The sequence below is a fragment of the Gambusia affinis genome, linkage group LG05 (assembly GCF_019740435.1).
Source record: "Gambusia affinis linkage group LG05, SWU_Gaff_1.0, whole genome shotgun sequence".
NCBI classification, from domain to species: domain Eukaryota; kingdom Metazoa; phylum Chordata; class Actinopteri; order Cyprinodontiformes; family Poeciliidae; genus Gambusia; species Gambusia affinis.
The window spans coordinates 31,737,400-31,749,099 of record NC_057872.1 but is presented as its reverse complement, the minus strand read 5'-3'; the positions used below and the strand labels follow the sequence as shown (position 1 = coordinate 31,749,099).

Sequence of the window (11,700 nt, the reverse complement as noted above, 5' to 3'; positions counted from 1 at the left end):
AAAATGAATGGAAGTCAATGGTGAGTCCTCAAAGATAGCCACGCGAACATGTGTGTGTGTGTGTGTGTGTGTGTGTGTGTGTGTGTGTGTGTGTGTGTGTGACAGAGAGAGAGGGAAGCTGAACCTCACAGGTGGAAAACAGGAAGTGTTTATTATTAAGACAATAAAAGCCCTGATGAGTCAGGAATCTGAAGGCGCTCCGTTACGGAGCAGTCACGTGATTCTTCTGAACACTCAAACAGGAAATAAACAAACAAGATCAGTCTCTGACGTCAGCAGCCTCACCTGCTGCAGGTGACGCCAACATCAGTTTGGAGGAGCGTGGGGGCCAGTCACTGTAAACATCCGGCCTGATCAAGCCCCGCCCCCACAAAACGTAATCATTGTTCAAGAACATGAGCACGTGACCGAGGCGCGTGCACAGAGAGCCCCCTGCCCCCCACATCCGACACGTTCTCTCCATGAGACACATGTTCTAAAAACCACGGAACCAGAACTCCCATCGGATCCAGTCCGGTTCAGAGTGTCCCAGTCCTCCCAGTCCTCCCAGTCCTCCCATCAGGCGCAGGGCAGGCTGTCCGGAGTCCGGCCCAGCTCCCTGCAGTCCGGGGAGAACTGCAGCCTCCGAACCGCCTCCTTGATCAGGTTCCCGGACAGAATCAGTTCCTGCAGCAGCCGGTGCGGGTCCTCCTCCTGGACCCGAACCGGGACCCGCTTCCGGTTCCACGGTCGGATCTGGTCCCAGTCCGGTTCCGCGTGTCTTGGCAGCTGGTACGGGCTGCGGGTCCGGTGGGTCCCGCGCTGGTTCCGGATCTTCAGGCAACAGCCGCGGGGGTTCTGCTGGAGGTTCGGACCCGCTGCGGCCCCGGGCCCGGTCCGCGGGTTCCCCCCCGGCGCCCCGTGGAGCTGCAGCGCCTCTCCGATCTGCGTGACCAGCGCGTCCACGTCCGCGGGGCCCACGGCCTGCTGCAGCGCCAGCAGCTTCTCCTTCAGACTCGGCATCTCTCTGCGGACCGAACCGAACCGAACCCGGCCGCTCCACTCCGCTCAGTACACACAAACAAGCCGTTTGATTTGTAAACAATGGGTGACGCGTCTGGACCGAACCATCTGCTGCCGAGGGGAGGGGGGTACGGAGGCGTGACGTCACGCTGAGTACGGGTGGGGCGACAGAACCGCTTCAGACACTTCAGCAGGTCCACTGGTCCAAACCAGAACACTCACTCCGAACCGAGCCTCCTCCCACCGTGAGACAACCCCCCCAAATGGACCGGTCCATCCGAACCAACATTACATAACTTTAGTCTAGCGCTGCCGGAACCATTTACACACAAACCGAATCTCATCAAGACCGGTATGACCTACACATCATCACTGGTTCCGGTCTGCACACATGACCTGATGTACCGAACCGGAGGGATGTTGAGAGAGAGAGAGAGAGGGAGGTGTGGAGCTGCAGAGAACAATGTCTCTCAGTGTGTGTGTGTGTGTGTGTGTGTGTGAGCACAGCGTGTTCAGTGTTTCTCAGAAGCAGCCTCTGTCTGAACTCGTTGCTCCCTGCAGCCCTCATGTCCATATTAGGAGCTGCTGGCGGCACCACGTGACTCAGCAGCCAATCAGAAGCCGCTGCTCGGTCTGTGGATTTCAGTAACACACATCAGCTTCCAGAACCAGAGCTGAACCGGGTCGGGCATGTTCTTTATTTTCACAAAAACTGACCTGAGGTCCGATTGAAGAATAAACTTAATCAGAACCTGGGTTCTGTTTGGTTCTGGTCAGGTTCGGACCTGAAGCCGGCTCCAAACAGAACCACAAGATCATTCTTCAGAACCGAACCAGAATGTGAACAGACTGACCCCAGCGAGCAGCAGAGGTCAGCGGGTTGGTTCTGACCCGGTCCGCTCCCCCATGTGTTCATGTTTAGACTCGTTCCTGGAAAACCTGCCGGAGGAAGAGGAGGAGGAGCCTTCCTCACAGCTGATCTCTCCAGTCGGGCCTCGGACTGGTTCCGCTGGGTCCTGCGGGACGTCTCCATGGCGACAAGTGAACCTGCTGTTTGTTTCTTTCTTCTTTTATTGCATCAACATGTCAGTACAATGTATAGAATAGAGGAAAAGGAAAACCTGCCAGGAGTTACAGCGAATAAAAACAGAAACTCGGGTCGTTTCAGGTGAATCATCTCCAGCTTCAAGTTTTTACTGCTGAGGGACTGAAGAGGTCAGAATAGTTCATGTTGAAATTCAGATAAAAACAAATAAAACAGAGGCTTCTTGCAAGAAAATTTGGATTTATGAATATGAAATTTAGAATCAACAGATTAATTACATAAAATTGAGTGTTAATAAAAGTGAAAAACTATTGAGAATGAGACTGAATTTAGACAGACAGTGAAGGAGCGTCTCACTGTCCCAATGGCAGAAACAGCAGAGCGGTCCGTATCCTGGTGCTGGTTCTGTTGGGTTCGTGATGGAGTCCAAACCGTTGACCATTTGATATCAGAAACAATCTGTCTCCAGTTGAGGGTCACATAAGGTGCTGTAGAAATGTCCTTCTGAAAGAAGGATCTTATATTCCTGTTTCTAGACGAGGGTGTAGAGAAACAAACTTTCCCCACAGTGGATTCAGAGTCCGAATGCGGTTCTGTCCTCTCAGGACGACCTTAAAGAGCAAAACCTCTTTAGGAACAACGTCCAGAACAGCAAACTCCCTGGAGGGGAAGTTAGAGAAAGTTTCTTTATTTTACTTTCAAAAATCACTGAAAGCTAAATAATTGTTTTACAAAAATAATATTCTTATTAAACCAGTTAGGGAAACAACACCTCCACCTTCTGGGCGGCCGCAGGAACTGCAGCTACACCCAGAATTGTGAGGACCGGCTGTGATGGTTGGGGGCCATCTGTTTTATGTTTATTGTTGATGTGAGCTGCACAACAGTTTAACGAACACCGCACGTCTATGACATTAAAAACAGTCAGTAACAGTTTCTGATGCAGACTGAGCTGCACTCATGAACCAATCACAACAGTCAGGAGGCGGAGCAGAGCGCTAGCCCCGCCCACTCAGAGGAACCAGCATCTTCTCTAAAGGAAACACCAGACTGGATTCACATTTATTTTCAAACTTTGAGAACAAAAATGCAGCTTCAGGAACTCGGATCTCCAACGCAGAGAGAAGACAGTGAAGTAGACAAAAATAAAGCAACCAATCAGAGAACAAACAAAAGCCTCCAGAGACAGACCTGAAGCTCAGGAACCAATCAGCAGCCAGATCTCTGCTGCTTATAGAAAATAAAACCAAGCCCCGCCCCCTGCAGGCCCCGCCCCTCAGTCCTCCAGACACTGGCCCGCCATCAGCATGTACTCGTCCATCTCCTGGTCCAGGCGTCTGCGGGACATGGACATGTAGTCGTCCAGCTGCCGGTCCAGCCTGCTTCTGGACAGAGACATGTACTCATCCAGCTCAGCATCCAGCTGCTGCTTTGGGGCCAAGCCCCGCCCCTTTGAGGCCGTGGCCCCGCCCCTCCGTAACGTGGGACCCCGCCCTCCTGTCAGAACAGAGATGATGAGTGATCAGATGCATCAAGGTTCTGCAGATGATGGACCGAAGGGATCACAGATCAGAACTGTTCAGCGGACCGACCTTCAGTCTGGTTCTGGAGGTCTGATGTCTCCACCAGGCGGCGCTGTCCCAGCCGACTCAGCTGGTTCCCCCGTCCTATGGAGAAGCAGCAGAGAAGAAGACCGGTTGGGTCCAGGAGACCCCCTGTTGGTCTGAGGCCCCGACCCTCCAGCCTGGCTCGTATCTGACCTCTGACCTCTGACGGTGCTTTCCTTCCTATAAAGAGTCTGAACTGGAAGTGATCTGTGTCACTGAACCGGAGAGGAAAGCACAGACGGTCCAAGGATTCACGAGGAACAAAAACAGAATATATTGTTGCTCCTGACCAACCAGAGAAAGATACAGGAACAAAATGGCTGCCGTAGGAATCGACCGTATCAGAGAGGAAACAAGCTGCTCTGACCGCCGGCAATCACTCACCACCTGGAGAGCAGGAAGAGGGTCTCCACCTGAACCCACGGCTGCAGACCAGCAACGTTTAAACAGTCAAACTGAATAACGAGGCTACGTGTAGCGACGACACCGAGGCTAGGCTACGCGTAGCGACGACACCGAGGCTAGGCTACGCGTAGCGACGACACCGAGGCTAGGGTACGCGTAGCGACGACACCGAGGCTAGGCTACGCGTAGCGACGACACCGAGGCTAGGCTACGTGTAGCGACGACACCGAGGCTAGGCTACGTGTAGCGACGACACCGAGGCTAGGCTACGTGTAGCGACGACACCGAGGCCCAGTGTTTAAAAACACAAGAAAAAAAATAATAGATGTTGATTCAATGTCTTATTCTACCAAAATAGCTAAAAGGTAATTAGGTAAATCTTCAAAAATGTGAAATATGCTTTTAGTGTTAGCTTCTATTGACAGATTAGGCAGCCAATGGCTGGCGTGGTCTGGTTTCGTGTCGGCCAATGGGGTTGATTGTCCCGCCCCCTTTCAACAGCTGGCAGTTGTTTCGTTCGGAGCGCAGCAGACAGACTTGAGAGCTAACAGCTGACGGTCGTTTCCGTAAAAGAGCTAGAAAGAAATTGAAGAATCTGGAAATTGGTAAGGAAAACAATATTAATATAAATTCACTAAATATATAATTCAAAATACTAAATTCGGTTTTATTAGATCTTAGAGGGTTTCCCCCGTGAACAACTGAAGCCCGAAAAATAGCCGTTGACGGCTCAGAGCATCGGTGAGTCATCGCACGCGCTCGGCAGTTGGTTAAGAAAATTTGGCTAAAATACCTATTAAATTATCAAATTTAATATAAAATAAAATGGATTGTAAGATTTTGTATTGTTTTTGTTGTGTATGTTGTATTTGTTTTATGTAATTGCATTTATTTTAAGATTGAATGTATTTTTTTTTTTACTACATATAAGCTAATCTCTTTAATTTTACTAATATGTTGGAAATAATTGTGTTCTGATAACTTGTTGTTGTACAACATGAAAGAAAAAATAAGAACTTGAGAAATGATTAAATATAGCTTAAGTTTTAGTGATGCTGGCATCTTAAGTGCTAAAATGTTTTACTTTGTTATAGGTCAGGTTTTCTTTGAGCTTGTTTGATTCATTTTTGGCCTGGAGGGCCAGAGATTCTCCTGAACCTGGATGGAGCCCCAGCCCAGAGGACCAGGCGCACGGGTAGATAGTGACCCGACTGGTCACCAGCTGAGAGACTTTGACTGAACAATTGATTCATTGGAGACTGAAGTATTCAATTTATTATTTTTTAAAGCGCGCAGTATTTGTTTGTCTGTTTTAAATGTGGATCCACAATTGTTTATTATATTAAATATTTGCTCTTTTCTTGTAGACACTCTGTGTTCTGTTGTTGCTCACACCTGGGTTCCCTCGAATTCAGAACCTTCTGATTAGGCCCAACTTCATATATATATATATATATATATATATATATATATATATATATAGTATAAATTAATTAACCTTTTTGTGGGTTGCATGTTACATACGCGTAGCGACGCGTCAACTTGGCTAGCAGCTAATTCAATTCAGCTCAGTTCAAAAATACTTTATTAATCCCAAAGGGAAATTAAACATCATTTTAACTCATTAATTCAGATTCTTTATAGAGTTTTTGTAAAGGCTGGTGGCAGGAAGGACCTCCTGTAGCTGTCTGTGTTACAGTGACTCTGAAGAACTTTCTGACTGAAGACACTCCGCCTTCCTGAGACATGAATCAGAACAGACCAGAACCAGCCTACTATATCAGGCTTTTAGCCTTTTAAGCTAAGCTAATGCTGCTTGTTTAGCAGTAAATATTGCTGGTATTCATCAGAAACTGTAGTTCAGTGACATCTGTACTCATTTAGTTCATAAGTTGGGAATGAGGAGAGAGTTAATTTGTTGTTGTCATAGTAACTCCATAGCAACTGCCATGACGGTTGGTTACAGTGTCTACCAAGATGGCCGTCAGTGACGCCACAAGAGAAGCTTTGATCACAGCGCAGCTGCTACTCACTCCTGTAGGGGGCGCTGCACCTGCCTCTCCAGGTGTACTTTCTCCTGAAGCTCCAGAACCCGGACTGCCTCCAGGACCAGCGCCGTCGGGTCAGCCCACGGGTCAGCAGCGGACCCCCCAATCGGGTCCACACGCTGCCCCTCACACGCAGCCGCCTCTTCTGGCAGGTGGGCGGAGCCTGAGGCACACAGGACCAATCAGACACGCTGTTACCACGGAAACATAGACCCCAAGATCAGAACCGGGCCGATCCGTCCCGGTCCAACTGAAAGGTAAGATGGGCGGAGCTTCAGCTCACCTGAACCAGCGCCGCTCTCCTCCTGCGGCTCCTGAAACCGGGCCTGCCGGGTCGGGTCCGCCGGGTCATCAGGAGCTGAGAGAAGCTGAGAGACACCCAGCGTCAGAGCACAGCTGATTCTGGGTCGGTTCTGGATCGGTTCCGGATCTCACCGCTCGTTCAGGGAAACTGTCGCCGTGCTCCTCAGGTACAGCGGGCCGGGCCGGGCCGGCTCCATCAGACTCTGCCTCTGAAGCCGAGTTCTCCTGTAGAACCGGCAGCAACAGAACCAACATCATGGCGACCCGCTTCACCAGAATCTACCCTGCAACACGGACCCAACCCGACCTGAGTAGAACCTACATGTGAGGACGCTCGGACCCGGTTCAAACATCCATTGGACCGGGTCCGCTGGTACCGGTTCTGATTCTGGTCAGGTTGTGAAAAACGCAAAATGGAGGTAGGCGGGGCATGCTGTGGCGGCGCAGGGTTAGCACGCCCCGCGGGTTGGACTCCCGGCGACCTTTGCCCTCCGTCGGCCTCCTGTCACTGAGATACGAGCCACTAGCGCCGCAAAAACTCTTTGGAGAAAATAATGGAAAGAAAAAAAAATGGAGGCAGGCTTCCTAATTATTAACATGTTAGTGACGCTCCGATCAGGTTGATGGCCGATCAAACACTTTTTAATGGAAATCGGCCGATTAACATCTCTATCATATATATATCCAACTAGCTGTATAAACTTGAATGCTTATTGAATATAAACATATCTGGTGTGTATTTGTATAATGAGGAGGCGGAGCCTAAAGAGACCAACATGTCTGAACACGGCGCCGGCCCCGAACGTAACGGACCTCCATGCGTTACCCCAGACATTTTGTGAGTCATTTTTGCCTTTTAAACCGTTAAAAACCATTTATGTTGTCTTGAGGCAAAGAAATTGTATAACTAGTCCCAGGTCAGGTCTGTGAGGTCATTAGAGGGAAATAACGAGAAATAAACAATAAAGGCCAAGAGGAAGAATGATGAGGGACAAAGTCTGGTTGATGTGAGTGTGAACGCTGTGGGAGCCATTTTGCAGGTATAAAATGGTGAGAAATGACTAAAATAAAAGCAGCTTGTGAACATCTGCCTTTTAACTGACTTGTGTTTATTTGACGCTTAGCCATCAGCCGTTAGCATGGAGTCGTTAGCCAGGTTACTTCCAGATAACATAGTTAGTAATACTAATATATTAGGGTAAAACACCAGTCATGACGAAGGGGATAATTTCTTTATTGTGTTTAGTTTTTGGGCTAATTAACCGCTGCAGGGCCTGATCTGACCATCAGTGTCGTTAGGATAAACAACGGGACGTTTACTGCTGAATAACGAGGTAGTTCCCGTCCATCACTTCTCTCAGCTGGACGCGAGTTGGGCTGCAGCACATGATCCATGATTGCGTTATTCCAGATTCCTTTTTGGTTTTGGAAAGCTAATAAATTACTTTCTTCCCTCTACACGTTCTACGTAATGCATATTCCCTACCGACAGCTTGGACCGTCATTATCTATTATTTTCCTCAAAAGCGTGTTTTCTGTGATGGATACCGTCGATGTCGTCTGAGGTCAGTTCCTCTGGATAAGGGGCGTGGACTTGCAACGCTGTTGCTGACAAAAGTCCTGGAATGATTGGGGGAGGGTTGCTCTACGTCAGCATGGGGGCGGAGCGTCGATTCTTAGGAGCTTCTTTTCCTCAGGCAAAATGGGTCAAAATAAAGATTGAAGTGACTCTGAAAAGTCCAAACTAAAAGGTTTTTCAGAGAGATGCAGCACTGTTGAAATTGCTAAAACATTGGAATGTGACCACAGAACCATCAAATGTTTTGCTGAAAATAGTGAACAGGGTCACAAGAAACGTGCTGAGAAAAAAAGAAGCAAATTAACTGGCGAAGATTTGAGAAGAATGAAACGTGAAGCTACAGGAAGCCGTTATCTTCCAGTGCCGCCATACCTGCAGAAGTAAAGGATGTTCAGAGAAATTGCCAAGGGGAGGAAGGCTGAAACATCAAGACAAATCTGAAGACAGGTTGTCAAAGGTTTTATGGCCCGATGTGATGAGAGTGAGTCTTGATGGACCAGATGGATGGACGGGCCCAATGCCGGGTCAGTACTGGCCACAGAGCTCCACTTCACACCAGACACCTGCAAGCTGGAGGCGGGGTTCTGGTACGGGCTGCCATTATTAAAGATGAGCTGATTGGACTCAAAATCACCTCCCAAACCTAAAGCCAGTTTTTAGAAACACTTTCTTCAAGCAGTGGTTGAGGAAACGTCGGCATGATTTTTATGCAGACAGTGCTGCATCACATCCGTCAAAGGAGGCAGGAAAAGCCTTACAGATGAAAGAATAATGAAGTGGCCCCTTAAAGAACCTGTGGCCCTTCTTAAGCTGGAGATTTACGGTGAAGGAAGACACTTCACATCTCTGAGGAGGCTGTGGCTGCTGCTGCACAAAAAGCTGATTGTCAACAGACTCCATGAAGGGAAGGATTATAACTGTTACTGAAAAGAAGGGTGGCGATGCTGGTCTCTGATTTAGTTTTTAAATGTCAGAAATGTTTGTCATTTTTGAGTCCTATGTTTATTATTCTAACGTCAACGGATGACAATAAACAAGTGAGACGGGAAAATGTTCACTTTTAATTCAGTTGCATAATAATTCTGCACACTAATAGTTGCCCAATAATCTTGCATGCATAGATATTGTCCTAAGAAAGACAAGATCTCACTACTGCTTCCTTAAATATTCAGGTTTGAGAGGTTATTAACTTGAATTGACAGAGCGCTGTAGTTGTTCAACAATAAAATGAATCCTAAAACTACAGCTAGCATAATAACTATATGTGTACATGTATGTGTGTGTGTATGTGTGTGTGTCCCCAACTGCACTACATAACCATGTGGGGTTATTATTTTTCACACCATATTTTGGATGAAAAGTCTCAAAGTTTTTAATATTATGATTTGTATCCATCAGTGAGTCTTTTCCACTTATAGTAAACTGCACCTTCAGTGACTTAGAGGTCAGAGGTCAACTTCTCTGGACTGAAACTGAAGCAGCTCCAGTCCACAGCAAAGAGCCTGAGAAAGGTAGAAAGTGTTTAGAGATGGGCGGCAGCCATGTTGTGCCTCCATGTTTCACCATCTCACCTCGGTTCTGATGGTTCTGGTCAGGACGGGTCTCACTGGGTTCTGAATGGAACAACCTGGAGCTGGTTCTGTTTAAACATAAAAGGAAAATCTCACTTTTCTTTTTCAGTTCTTAATTTGAGTTAAACACAGCAGAACGGCGCCTCCTGGTGGCAGCAGTAATCTTCCATTCATCACAGAAATATTTGTGTTCGGTTTTTTATCATTATTTAAATAATTCCTAAATGTTTTAGAGAATAATGGTTCTGGCTCTGGTTTCTCTTTGGTTCTGGAAGGCGGGAACATGGGTCAGGTGTACTGGGGTAATGAGTATTAGTTTGTTCCAGCAGAACCTGGGTGGTTCTGGGTTCCTTCTCACCGAACCAGCCGAATTTTACCGCTCAGAGGCCTGAATGCGACCCGCATAGCAGCGCCACGAACACCGGTCGGTCTGCCGGCGTCCCCGGCCCTCAGGGCGGGGCGGAACCGACGCTGTTTGTTCCTATTCCAGGGTTAGGTCAAAGCTAATCATTAAAGATAATGTTTAGCTCTAATTATTTTATGTTTCATATTAATAATTATGCAAATATTTATAAATAAAACAGCTACACGGAAGTTAGCTTCGATGCTAACAAGCGCTTACCCTTCCCGCCAGGTAATTAAAAACCAGCGGAACAAATCAAACAACCCACCTGTACCACTTGGTTCGGTGGCTGGCCTCACTGGTTCTGGTGAAACCTACCGGTTCGGTTCGCTCTACTGACCTTCACCTCTGACGTCATGGTCGACATGTTAGCTTCCCGGAAGTTCCGTTGGGGTCCATCCGGGTCAGACCCAACGAAACCTCTGATAGGATCAAACTGGTTCCTTTCAAACTTGTGGCGCCACTCTGTGAAGCTAAAACCGTCTCATAATTCACAAATTCACAGGACGTGATCCACAGTATCTCTTGATTTCCAAGCTACTTGCCTGCGAGTTGCTGCATTTGTGTGTGAATCTCAATCCACAAATGTTTTTTTTTTTTTTTTAGTAAATAGTCTATCTGATTGGATGATCAGCAACCAATCAGATAGTGTCCTTGTTTCAGCCAATCACATTGATCACATATCTCGGTCTGGTTTGGAGACCTGGTGGGCTATCATTTAGTAATGTAATTATATTAGTTGTGTTACCACCCCCACGTCACTAGAGGCAGCAGTAGACCCAAAAAAGTGCAACTAGGGAGCAGATTTAGAAGTTCACCGAAAGCTACAAAATCTGTTCAAGCTGAAGTCCGTCCCACCCCTTCTTGTTTGCTGCAGGTGGACTTGCTGGCTTCTGACAGTATTGTAGTGACTATTTGTCCAAAAACTCAAATTCCAAAATCAAAAAACTCAAGACTCAAAAGTGATCAAAGCAAAAAAGGGAATTAAACGCAAATAGTCACATGATGCATCTTGGGTTCTGGTTTACGCAGTTCAAAAAAGGGATCAAAACAGTCAAAATACAGTTCTAGTTGTTTTTATTCCATTTCAGGCAAAACAAGTCATAGACTGAAGTGACTGGGACTAACAACATAACTGGAACTAACTAATACTGACACTGACTGGTAAAAAGCATTATGACCACCCACGTGCATAATGAGCTAACTATTTATACCATGATACACCCACGTCCCAAACTGAAATTAATTAACTAATTAAGTGAATTGTTAACCAAATAACCTATTCTAAATGACAAATTAAACAAAACTTCTAATTATAAATCAACTAGAAAATAAATAAAAATGAACTACATAATCTACATTTTAACTGAAAATAGGTAAATAGCTCCTACAAGTATGGCAAGCCGTTTTAACATACAAATGCATTTTGACTTGACAAAACTACATTTTGACTTTCTGGAATGGTAATTTAAGATATCTGCATTTACATTCTGACTAGTAAGAATAATAATTCCAGATACCTTCAATTGCATTTTGACGAGTCAAAATTCCTGTCAAGACATCTCAAATGACATCAATGAATGTGTCATTTGACGGAACACATAATTACATCATGAACTAATAATAATAACGAATTAAACGTCCAGTGATACAAGTGTAGCAGTGTGATGTTATTACACTAGATCAGGGGCGGGCAATCCTGGTCCTCGAGGGCCGGTCTCCTGCAACTTTTAGATG

At 46.6% G+C, this 11,700-nt stretch overlaps 2 protein-coding genes across 8 annotated transcripts; both read right to left on the bottom strand.

Annotated features, from left to right (window-relative positions):
- Positions 1–125: 125 nt before the first annotated feature.
- On the bottom strand, positions 126–1,262 carry LOC122830892 (glycogen synthase kinase binding protein). The gene has a single exon (XM_044116657.1). It carries the CDS (start codon positions 1,000–1,002, stop codon positions 559–561), a length of 444 nt encoding a protein of 147 aa, XP_043972592.1. The 5' UTR covers positions 1,003–1,262; the 3' UTR covers positions 126–558.
- Positions 1,263–1,527: 265 nt separating this feature from the next.
- Positions 1,528–10,553, bottom strand: LOC122830891 (chromatin target of PRMT1 protein-like). 7 transcript variants are annotated; one of them, XM_044116652.1, is made up of 8 exons: positions 10,232–10,553; positions 9,561–9,628; positions 9,418–9,491; positions 6,543–6,635; positions 6,391–6,475; positions 6,093–6,270; positions 3,640–3,834; positions 1,528–3,544 (listed from the first exon to the last, which is right to left on the bottom strand). In XM_044116652.1, the coding sequence occupies exons 4-8, from the start codon at positions 6,605–6,607 to the stop codon at positions 3,324–3,326; spliced, it is 744 nt and encodes a 247-aa protein (XP_043972587.1). In that variant the 5' UTR covers positions 6,608–6,635; positions 9,418–9,491; positions 9,561–9,628; positions 10,232–10,553; the 3' UTR covers positions 1,528–3,323. The 7 variants fall into 7 exon arrangements, with proteins under 7 accessions (XP_043972587.1, XP_043972585.1, XP_043972586.1 ...); XM_044116650.1 differs by lacking the exon at positions 9,418–9,491 and having other exon boundaries at positions 10,232–10,552; XM_044116651.1 differs by lacking the exon at positions 9,418–9,491 and having other exon boundaries at positions 10,304–10,552.
- Positions 10,554–11,700: the final 1,147 nt, after the last annotated feature.